The sequence below is a fragment of the Mesoplodon mirus genome (assembly GCF_964341445.2).
Source record: "Mesoplodon mirus genome assembly, chromosome: 1".
NCBI lineage: Eukaryota > Metazoa > Chordata > Mammalia > Artiodactyla > Ziphiidae > Mesoplodon > Mesoplodon mirus.
Window position 1 is genome coordinate 222584216 of NC_138976.1, and position 12198 is coordinate 222596413.

The window sequence follows — 12198 nt, forward strand, 5'->3', positions numbered from 1 at the left end:
GTTTTACTGTGATTGTTTCTAGATGTGCATTTCCTCTGCTTGAGCTTGCTTAGGTTTCCTTGGGTTTCTTTAATTGGTGGTTGATTTTTTTTTTCCATGTAATTTTCAGTCTCTGACTCATATACTGATTTTATCCCATTCTCTTCCCCCTCATCCTGGGACTCCAGTTAAACATATGTTAGACCTATTCATTGTATCCATTGTGTCTCATACCCTCTTTCCCCCACCCATTATTTTGTTTCTCCATGCTTCCTTGTTGATAGTTCCTTCTGACTTAACTTACACTTTACTGATTAAGTCTAATCTACCATTAAACTCATCCATTGATGCCTAAGTTCTTATTTTATTTTTCAGTTCTCTGATTTCTGGCATCTTTTTCAACTCTGTTATATCATGTTTTATAGTTTCCTGTTGCTTCTAAACATTCTTAAATTCAGTATCCATCTCCATGTATGTAGTAAGCATAGCTTTTCGACAGTCTATGTCAAATAATGGCAGGGACTCCAGATTTGAAGTCTCTTATTTCTTATCATGTTGTCATCTCTAAGTGTGCCTCGTTTTTATTATTTGCTGAGCATTTTATGAGAGAATTTGCTTTCAGGAATACTTCAAGACCTAGATGATGGTTGCTCCCCCACCTCCCTTGTAGCATAGCCCTTGGTGAAGGGGAGTGAGATTCAGGGTGTTGGCAGCTGGTTCTCTGCCTCTGGTGGCCACGTGACTCCTCCCATCCTACTTGTCTCTGGCCGGCCTTTGTGGATCTGGCCGACCTTCCTGGGTTGGCGTCACCACTGAGGCAGAAAAGGCTCTACTTCTCAAAGCTCACGTTTTCTCCTTATTCTCTGCCTGATAATAACTGTTATATCTTTGTTTTTCTAGTGGAAGCATTTTTAATTTTGTCTAAATTTTTAAATTGTCTTCAGCTGGAAAGTTGATCCTGGTCATTTAGTCTGCCGTAATCAAGCCTGAAGTCACCTTTTCTGTAAGCTTAAATACTCCTGACTTGTCTCCTCCTCTAGGGTCTAGTTTCCATCATTGTTCCATCTTTGTTGCTTTTTTTCCCCCAAACTCTACATCGTATTTCTCTTCATTTTAAAAAGGGTGACCACATTTATCAGGTTGTTATTTAAAAGTATCCCCCTTCCCAGTAGTTCTCACATTTGTAAGCCACATCTTTTAACACAGTTTTGTGTTGCCTGCCTATGTTATCAGAATCTTTTATGTCATTATTGTTTCTTACTGAGCTCTGTTAGTGAAATGGAAATAAGGTCACCATGTCTGTTTCATCTAGTGATTTATCAAACAAAGGACACTGAGAAACTAGACACAGATAGAGGAGGTAAGGTGATCAAGACAAGTCAAATGTCCTTTCTGTGCTTTAATAAAAAAATGAATGTACTGTTATCAGAGCCAACTAGATGTTTAAAGCCAGAGCGGGGGAAGCAGGGTCTGGCATCACCCACAACACAGGCACCGTGGCTCCTTGGGAACACTCTGCGAGCCGTGGAGACAAGCTGGCCCTGAATTATGTTTCTTCTACTTCCCAGCCATGTGACCTTCAGTTATGACCCTTTCTGAAACTCTCGTGCCTCCCAGGATAGTAATCTCAGTCTTGTTGGTGTGTGTTGAGCATCCAGCATACTTGCCTGGCATGTATTTAAGGGCTCAGAAAAGAGTCTTCCTCTAGCTTTGTACTTCACAATTGCCCAGCTATAAAGTTGTTGCTTCTTTTGTTTTGAGATGGAGTTAGTCAGAATCACAAGCTAGGTTGAGTTGAGGCTCATTTCCTGCTCCTGACTTATTTTCTCTTTTAGAGGGAAAACGTGTTTATTTTCAGCTTCCAAACTTTACTCTGGCGTTGGATTAATCCCCTTAGAAAGAAAGGGCTGCAGTAAGGTGGAGAAGCAGAGTTTCGCAGCCAAATCAGGTACCACATTGACTAGTTCACTCCTTTTGCCTGCTTCCTCTAAATTTATGTTAAAATAGATTGCATACTTTCTAATATAGAATCAGTAGAATTTAACTAAACAGCTAGTTTTTTTCCATTTTCATCTTTGATTCATCTTTTTAAGGTTTTGTGATCCCCCGCCCCCACCCACTTTTTTTTTTTAATGTTTTGTTTTGTTTTTGGCTGCTTTGGGTCCTCATTGCTGCACGCGGGCTTTCTCTAGTTGCGGCGAGCAGGGGCTACTCTTCATTGCGGTGGCTTCTCGTATTGCGGAGCATGGGCTCTAGGTGCGTGGGCTTCAGCAGTTGTGGCATGTGGGCTCAGTAGTTGTGTTGCACAGTCTTAGTTGCTCCGTGGCATGTGGGATCTTCCTGGACCAAGGCTCGAACCCATGTCCCCGGCATTGGCAGGCGGATTCTTAACCACCATCCCACCAGGGAAGCCCCAAGGTATTCTTTTTCACTTTCTCTCTTTTCATCATCATCATAGCTGGTAAAGTAGTGAAGATAAAAATATTTATCCTGCCTCCAAGAGTAGGAAAAAGGCCCCCCGTGATAGAGGTAGATTCAGGTTGTGGGTTCAGTAACTTGGAGGATAAAACAAAGCAAGCATGTGGACTGCCCCCTGCTCCCCGTCCTTACTGCTCCGCTGACAACTGTCAGCTCTGCCGCTAGGGCACCCTGAGGACTGCTGCACAGAGATTACTCCTGCTCACCACCCCCAGCCCAGGGATGGGCAGAATCTCACGCAGGTGGTCAGGTAGAGAACACAGATACTTGTACAGCCCCCGCTGCGTGTCTGTCCTCAAGGGCAGGAGCCTGTGACACAGCTGCCCACGTCAGTCCAGGAGCTTGGCTGACGTCAGCTGTGAAAGGTAATTGCTTTTTCTTGGCTGGCTAACAAGAGGAAAGTTACTGTGACGAGGACTGTAGGAGCCCTGCTAACCAAGGAGGAGAAGGCTGCCGCGTGTGGCCTCCACCCACGCCGGTGATGGTGTGTTCCCTTCTAAGCTGGCTAAGAATGCTAATACTTTTGCCAGCCTGTTCTGCAGAGTGTAGAAACGGAGGAAGAATCTTTCCTGTTCTGCAGAGTGTAGAAACAGAGGAAGAATCTTTCTTTCAAGAAACAAGAGGCACAGAGAAATACAAATGGGGAATATTTTTGTTTAGTCCTTTAAGTAAGAGGTTGGAGTCCAGACTGGCTAGAGGTCAAGAGACTTAAGGCCTCCCTGAAGGTCCAGAAGTAGACTTCTCATCTCAGTGCTACAGCGTGTTACTGAAAACAAGGAGAGGAGCTTGAAAGAGACGCCTTTTCCTTCAAAAAGGCTCACAGCAAAGCCTGAGCGCCTCTCCTCAAGGTGGTGGTAGTTTCCAGGGCCCACCTCCTGTATTAGGGCAAAAGTAGAGGACCTGAGGAGCCTGGATGCTTAGTGGGAATCTGACTGAGGAATGCTGAGTTGTACCCCAGTAAAGCTGTTCCTTTAACTGGCACACCTAGGAAATCAGGGCACTCCAGAACATGGCACTTTGTGGTTGTGCAGGGGTGTTGAGTCCTGTGTTAGGTGTAAGGAACAGCTTCTCTCCCACCTCTACAGCTATTTATTTATGGTGGACACATGAAGCTTGTGGCATGTTTGGGGAAGTAAAGCTCTTTGACCAGCTGCACATCTTCAATCTGGTATAACTGGTAAAGAAGACGGTAAAGGTTACCATCATCTTTATTTGAAAGAGGGGAATTAAACATGTCTCCAGTGACTGAGCTGAGCAGAACCAAAAGGAAACGTTAAATCTGTCTTGTGACTTCACATGGGTAGAGAGCTAGAAGCATTAGAAGTCTGATGGATGAATTGATAATCCTTGAAGCTGGGTAGTGGGTCTGTGGAGGTTCAATATACCACTGTCTCTACTTTTGTATATTTGAAATTCTCTGTAATAGACTGTTTTAAGCCCATGGGAAATGGCATCTATTTTGTAAAATTAGAAGTATGAAAAGCCAACCTCACACCAGTCAGAATGGCCATAATTTAAAAGTCTACAAATAATCAGTGTTGGAGAGAGTGTGGAGAAAAGGGAACCCTTCTACACTGTTGGTGGGAATGTAAATTGGTGCAGCCACTATGGAGAACAGTATGGAGGCTCCTTAAAAAACTAAAAATAGACTTACCATATGATCCTGCAATCCCACTCCTGGGCATATATCTAGAGAAAACTCTAATTCGAAAAGATACATGCACCTCAGTGTTCATTGCAGCATTATTTGTAGATACAATAGCCAAGACATGGAAGCAACCTAAATGTCTATCAACAGATAAATGGATAAAGAAGATGTGGAATATTACTCAGCCATAAAAAAGGAACGAAATAATGCCCACACACACAAAATAGAATACTACATGGCCATAAAAAAGAGTGAAATAATGCCATTTGCAGCAACATAGTGGACCTATAGATTATCATACTAAGTAAGCAAGAGAAAGACAAATATATGCTATCACTTATATGTGGAATCTAAAAAAATTATACAAATGAACTTACTTACAAAACAGAAATAGACTCACAGACATAGAAAACAGACTTATGATTACCAAAGGGGAAAGTGGAGGGAGGGATAAATTAGGAGGTTGGGACTAACAGATATACACTATTATATGTAAAATAGATAACCAACAAGGACCTACTATATCACACAAGGAACTATATTCAATGTCTTGTATGTGTGTGTGTATATATATATATATATACACACACACACATAACAATCACTTCGCTATACACTTGAAACTAAGGTAACATTGTAAATGAACTGTACTTCAAATTTTTAAAAATCCAGAAATATTTCTGAAAATTTTAGGGGAAGTTTTTATTAGTTAGAGGTAATAGTATAAATCAGAGAGCTGCCTCTACATCTGTAAGCTAACAAAGTAGGAAATCTGTAACTAGATTAAGAAGCCCTACCCTTCATCCCTTTTACATTGAGTCATTCCCACTACCTGGCAGCTAACACAGGGCCAGTTCTTCTTTCTTTTCTTTTTTAAAAAAATACATCCCCAGGAGCACATTTCTTTATATATACACAACATAACGATAACTGAATACAGTACAGTAAATCCGCAAGCATGTATTGCCTGTTGATTATATGCAGACACTGTACTAAGCCCTGAGGATAGAAGTCACTGACTTCAAAAGGCTTACGTTCTAGGCAGGGGGTTAGACATGCAAGTAAACTAAAGCACAGCATGACTACGGAGACAGAAGAACTCTAAAGGATGCCGCCAGCGTGCAGAGGGGGGTTATGAATGCCAGACTCTGTGGAGAGGGGAGGCGTGTGCAGCGGTCTCCTGGCCAAAGTGGTGTCCGAGTGAGGGTTCCAGGATGAATGGGCGTGCCCTGGGGCATGGGCTGCAGCACTGAAGGAGCAGCGGCCAAGCCAGTGGATTAGTGAAATTATGCCTGGTTCGGTAACGCCGGACTATAAGCACTGAGGTCAGTTGTGGCAGGAACTAGAGGTAAACCAGACGGGATGTGAAAATCAGGCTGAGGAATCTGAGCTCTGTCTTGGGACTTGCCAGTAGGACAGCAGCATGGTCAGAATTACCACCCTGATGTATGGGGTTTTTTTTTTTTGTTTTTTTTTTTTGCGGTACACGGGCCTCTCACCACTGTGGCCTCTCCCGTAGTGGAGCGCAGGCTCCGGACACGCAGGCTCAGCGGCCATGGCTCACGGGCCCAGCCGCTCCGCAGCATGTGGGATCTTCCCGGACCGGGGCATGAACCCGTGTCCCCTGCATCGGCAGGCAGACTCTCAACCACTGCGCCACCAGGGAAGCCCCTGATATATGGTCTTAAGTGCTGACTTGACCTCATGTGTTTAACCTCTTCCTGTCCTCAAGCTCACATGTCAGTTTCAACATTTTCAGTTACAAGTAACACAGAACTCAACTCACATGGTTTAAACCCAACATGGATGAACCCTGAAGATATAAGCCAGTCACCACAAGACAAATACGGAATGATTCCCCTTACGTGAGGTACCTAGAGTAACCAAATCCATAGAGGCAGGAAGTAGAGCGGGGGGTCGCCAGGGACAGGGGGAAGAGGGAACAGGGAGCTATTGTTTACTAGGTACAGAGTTTCTGTTTTACTTCTGGAGACGGATGATGGTGATGGTTGCACAAGAGTGTGAAGGTACTTAATACCTGTAAACTGTACACTTAACAGTAGTTAAAATGGTAAGTTTATCTTATGTATATTAGTACAATACAAAAAAGTACCAAAACAAAATGGCTTAAACCAAACGGAAAACATTATTTCCTAACAGCTTCCTTGGTAGAGCAGCTTCAGACTTGGTTAGTTGTTGATTCAACAGTATCAAAAAGGACCCAGGTTGCCTTCAGCTGCCCACTCCACCAGCCTCCACCCACCTGCTTCCTCCTCAGCCAACTCCCCTCGTAAGACAACTGCCCCAGTCAGAAATTTCTTTCCAACAGACTCACAGATATGGAGAACAAACTAGTGGTCACCAGTGGGGAGAGGGAAGGTAGGGGTAGGGGATTAGAGGCACAAACTAGGGCTTCCCTGGTGGCGCAGTGGTTGAGAGTCCGCCTGCTGATGCAGGGGACACGGGTTCATGCCCCGGGCCGGGAGGATCCCACATGCTGCAGAGCGGCTGGGCCCGTGAGCCATGGCCGCTGAGCCTGCGTGTCCGGAGCCTGTGCTCCACAACGGGAGAGGCCACAACAGTGAGAGGCCCACGTACCGCAAAAAAAAAAAAAAAAAAGAGGCACAAACTGCTGTGTAAAATAAGCTACAAGGATATGTTGTACAGAGCAAGGAGTACAGCCAGTATTTTATCATAACTTTAAATGGAATATAATCTGTAAGAATTTTGAATCACTGTTGTACACCTGAAACTCATATTATAAATCAACTATCCTTCAATTAAGATAAAGAAAATAAATTGCTTTCCAAAAGAGCATCCAAGAAAAGAGACCATCTAAGAGCAAGAAAGGCTTCCAAAATCACGTATTCCTCAACATCCCCACTGGAATGTCTAATAGCCATTTCACCTGCAGCACAGCCAAAGCCGAGCTCCTGATGTCCTCCTCCCCCACCCTCTTCTCACCATCTTTCAGTCTCACTAACTGGCAGTTCATTCTTTCTCCAAACCATTCCTGTACTCAAGCCAAAAACCTTAGAGTCATCTTGGGCCCCTCTCTTTGTGTCCCACCCTACATCCATCAACAGATTCTTCTGACTCTGCCTTTAAATGTTTCCAGGGTCCAGCTACTCTTCACCACCATGACTCTGCTTTGAGCCACCACCATCTCTTATCTGGATTATTGCAGTAGCTTCTTAACTGGTCTCCCTGTTTCTGCCCTTGGTCACTTATTCACTCATCAAACAGATATTTCAATGAGTACTTAATATATGCAGGCATTGCTCCGGGTGCTAGCAATTCTGCAGGTAAAAATCCCTGCCCTCCTGGAGCTTTCATTCTGTTCTCAAAATAGCAGTCAGAGTGACCTCTTTCAAATGTAAGTCAATCATGTCACTTCTCTGGTCAAAATTCTTAGATTTATGCTGTAGTCTGTACGTGTAGGTGACGAGGAAAAGCACATTTTAATCTCAGGGTGCCTGTGCCTCTGACGAATGCTGTCATGTCACAGAGCATAGTTCAGTTTGAATGTGAACTTTTAAAGTACAGAGAAAGAGGATGAAAAAATAGTTTCTAGCATGCAGGATTCTAGAAATAGAAAGCACTGCATTGGATGACTTCAGAGGCATCTATGGGATAGAGTGATCACTCCAGTAATGATTTCTTAACCACCTGCCTCTCATCCTTTTTCCTTATTTTGCTGAATTCTTTGGACAAGTTGAGCTTTCAAAACACATAGAACATCTATTAAATGGATGTGCCCCCTCTTGAGTTTTTTTAAAATTGAGCTAGGACGTACATGCAATAAATGACAACGTTTTCAGTATACCACTTAATAATGTTATGCCTGTGTGTGTTCCCATGTAACTTCTAATCCAGATCAAGATATACCATTTTTCAGCACTCCAGAAGACTCCCTTGTTCCCTCTTTCAGTCCATATCATCTTCCAAATGTAACCAGTATTCTGACTTGTATCACCGTAAAATTAGTTTTGCCTGTGTCTGAACTTTGCGTTGATGAAATCTTTTACATCTGGTTTCTTTCATGCAAAATTAGGTCTGAGATTCATCCATGGCATTGCAGGTAGCTCTAGTTCTTTCTTTTTTGTTGCAGTATCATATTTCATTGTGTGAAAATACACAATTTATCCATTCTACTATTGATAGATATTTGGGTTATTTCCTCTTTTGGCTGTTATGAGTAACATGTCTTTTGTTGGCTGTAAGCATTCATTTCTCTTTTCACTCTGGGAGTATACTTGCTAGGTCATAGAACACGCTTACAGGTATAGAACTTTAGAGTGCAAACAATAAAGTGGTTGTACCCTCTGAGGGGTGTGAGATGTCTTCCTGGATCCAGTGGGTCTGAGCTGCTGCCTGACCCATTATTTGTTCATGTTTTTGTCTTCCCCCTGCTCTACCCCAAGCCACAGTGTTGAACAAAAGTAATGATTAGAACACAAAGACAAGGTTGAAATTGTGCAAGACGGAATATCAGTAACCCTTGGATTAAAAGGGAAATTCTCCAGTGACCTATTATCACATGACACGGTTCTGTTACCTTCATCACATCAGTTTCAGTTCCATTTTCTTAATACTTGAAATTTTTTTGAAAGAGGTGGGAAACAGAACACGGTAGGAAACCCTATTCCTAAATAGTAGATGTTTGGGCTGCAGAATTAGGCGAGACTGGAGGGGGCTAGCAGTGATCTGATTTCATGCACATACTGATGGCTAGGAATACAAACTGACGAACAAGATACACAGAGCTTCCACCACGTGGGGAGGCCGACCGGCAATCGCAGTGCGCCGTGGGGAGGAGCACGGTAAAGAGAAACGCCAGCGTCTTCCTTTACGTGACACACGTGGAAACCACAGCACTACCGCGCCGGAGGTGTGGGGTTTCCACACGTCACTCAGCTCCGCACCACCAGCCGGGTGGCCTACCATTGCCTCGGTTCTGACACTGTCTCCCTGGAGGTGGCACCAGACTCCACAGGTTACAGGTCGGTCCCGCTGGACTGACCCCACCTCAGATGCCAATTGCAAGTCTAGGTTGTCACTGTGCTTCTGACCGACAGCTCCAGATCAGAGGTTCCCAGGACCCCCCTCCTTGGGTTCGACCAGTTTGCTAGAGGGCACGGCATGAGCCCAGCCTGGAAGCTAGGTGGAGCCCGACACACCGGGAGCTGTTAGAAAAGTTAAATCTTCACTGGGGCTGAAGCATAGTGTTTCAGGGGAGAATAGTAGCAAGCATTGAAGCTAGAAATATAATCAGATACCAGACCATGAAAAGCTCTAAAATAATAACAACAGCAGCCAATGTTCTGGAGGAATTGGCTTTTTCCAGACTCCGGACTAAGCACATATCAAGGACTATCTCATTTAATACTTAATATCCTTAAAACATAGGTACGTTATTATAGATGATAAAATGTAATTAAGTAATTGGCCAAAGCTACAGCCCTTAAAATGACAGGTCTAGACCTTAAATCCGTATCTTTTGAATGATCAAAAGCCCGTCTCTTAGCCACTCGTATAGATAACACCACATAAGCCATGCTTTATCCTCCTAGGAGCTCAGCTTCTTAAATGTGATCATGTTTCATTATAGCGGCACCATTTAGGATAATGATTCCTTTTAAAGAAAAAAACTTCACGGACCTTTAGTATTGACTTAAATCAGCTAGTGTTCCTCAAACGGATGCAAATATAAAGCTGACATAAACTCCTGGTACTTAACACTGTTCGTATATCAAGATAAGTATACCAACTAATACCCCCCCAAAAAATATATATATAAAGTGAATGAAATGCAAATTAAGTAGCACTAATTTAATGTCACTGATGGTGTTTGGTGGAAATCGTTGCTCTGGATGAGTGAGTGGCACTGACACTTCGCTTGGTCTGGGCGCCCTGGCTGCCGGCGGCTGTGGAGACTCCACTTCCCATACCTGACCTCTCGTTCAACCTTCCAGGAAACCGTAACGCTGTCTGGCTTCACTTGGAGTGTGGACACCTCACACGTTAGATCCACCACTTCCCATTCGCCTATTACACCTGAAGCCGTGCTGCACGGTACCCACAGGATTGTAAACCCACAGGCTCTGAAATACAGTTCCTGTGTTTTAATGCAACTTGAATTCAGAATGTTTTTAAAGTTCCAAACTTAATCAAATGAGATTCGATCTGGAAAGGACTTTGGTCTGTGAATGAGAGTGGGAAAAGGAGGACGGCTACGAGGGGCACGTGTGCTGGCTTTTGAGGGCTGCTAAAGTAATGCTTAGTAAGAGACTCTTCTGACTTTTGTTTTCCTGCTTCTTCACAGGGGTTGGCACCAGGAATTATTACAGAAAGATTGGCTACAGATTGCAAGGTCCGTACATGGTAAAAAATCTAAAATAACCGCCACACCAGCACACCTTGATACCTGTCCTCCCTGGCAGAAAACAGATTCAGGCTGTGTTGAACACTCAGCACAGAGGCTGAGCAAAGCACATGGACCTCCCTGACCCCCTGACAAGTAGCCTCGCCCTCCCGCTGGAGCCACAGAGACTGGAAGCCGCGCTCAGGTCCGGGCCGGGCGTCTGCTGACCAAGCCTACGGAGCGTGGCACTCAGAGCCCCCGCACCGCGCCCTCCTGCATGTTCTCAAGACGTCACTTCCGTTTTCGAGACTTAAGTCCTGTATCCAATTTCTAAATTCTGCATGAGGCCTGCAAGTGACCTAACCATGACTCAGGCACAGTGACAAAAGCAAACTGATCATCTCATTTGAACTGCACGCTTCATGAACTAAAAACTGGCTATACCATCTGAGGAGGGCACTTAGTTTCTATCAGCAGGTTATTTATATCCAGTTTCTATCAGCAGGTTATTTATATCCTGTACAGACAAAACGCCAGGATGGGACATGTGAAAACTGTCACGTTGATCTCTGACCTATAACTACATATGCCTTCCAGCACAGGTCAAGAAAATGAGCTTTTCTTTTCACGGACATCATTCTGGTTTGAATAACTGTGATGGGGAGAGAAGAAGCGAGATTGTAGGCTTGTGTTTCAAGCTTGAAACCAGCCTTTCTCATTTGGGCATCTACCATCTATGAAGGGCCATTACAGACATCCATTTATTTCACATTTTTAATCGTCTGTACTTTGCACACTCTTGACAATTGCAAAACACCGTGGGCGGCACTTTCTCCCAGAGAGGCGTTTGGCTTCCCCATTGGTCTGTCCTGAGCAGGCAGTCTGCCGTGCATGTGTCTGGGTTTGGGTGACGTCTGTGGACGTCAAGAGGCACATCCACAGGAGCTGTTCCCTGCCTTTTAATTCTTTAAATGGATTTTGGTTTGTTTTAAATGGAGAAAGGTCAGGGTTAAACTTTTTTGTGAAAGCAAAAAAAGTGGAAAACAGGCCCAAATCTAAAAATAGGAAAGAGACTGGCTTTTTCAAAGTTTCATCTTTATAGATCTGCCTCTATGTAACTTCCAGGTAATCTAAGGAGACTCAGCCTGGAGAGGGTCAGTTCTTAAGAACATAGCTTAACCCTGCATCCCTTGGCTTCTGCGGCATTTTACAAAGGTTTATTAAATGGAATCGATTCTTCTAAAGGTTTGAAAAATAAAATCTTCAACATACGAGGAAGAATCACGTAAGGTTTTTTTCCTTTCCCTGTAAACGCAGTGACATTTGCCATGAGTTTACAGGTTTGGGTTTCCTGCCTGTGGCACTGTTTGTTTCTTCCTGGGTCCTGTTTGCCATTTTGTTAAACTGCTACAAGGCAAATGGCACTGACTTCCTGTGGGCTCGCTGTGGCACTGCAGAGGCTTTCTGTGAGTGCCATTTAAGGAATTCAGCTACTTCTCAATTTTGAGCCAAACTGACGATTATAGCCCAGAGCACAGCCTCTCAGATAACTGAGGAACTGCCCCAGAGAAGCGTGGTTTTCAGCACAGTCTTGGGGGAAAAAAACCAAAAAAGGTCAGCACATACACAGCGAGTCAGTATGGTCTTGGCACCTGGGAAGGAAGTCCTGTCATGGAAGGAGTTATCGGCATTGGCTTCCCAGCCAGAGAGGCATTTAATCTTTATGTTT

The 12198-nt window shown here is 44.0% G+C and overlaps 1 protein-coding gene across 1 annotated transcript in view; it reads left to right on the forward strand.

Annotated features, from left to right (window-relative positions):
* Positions 1-11741, forward strand: part of ELP3 (elongator acetyltransferase complex subunit 3) — a 109529-nt gene extending 97788 nt beyond the window's left edge. The window contains exon 15 of the mRNA XM_082637065.1: positions 10431-11741. Coding sequence (XP_082493191.1) covers positions 10431-10507 — 77 coding nt within the window. The 3' untranslated portion in view covers positions 10508-11741. The remainder of the gene's footprint in view (positions 1-10430) is intronic.
* The last annotated feature ends 457 nt before the right edge of the window (positions 11742-12198 follow it).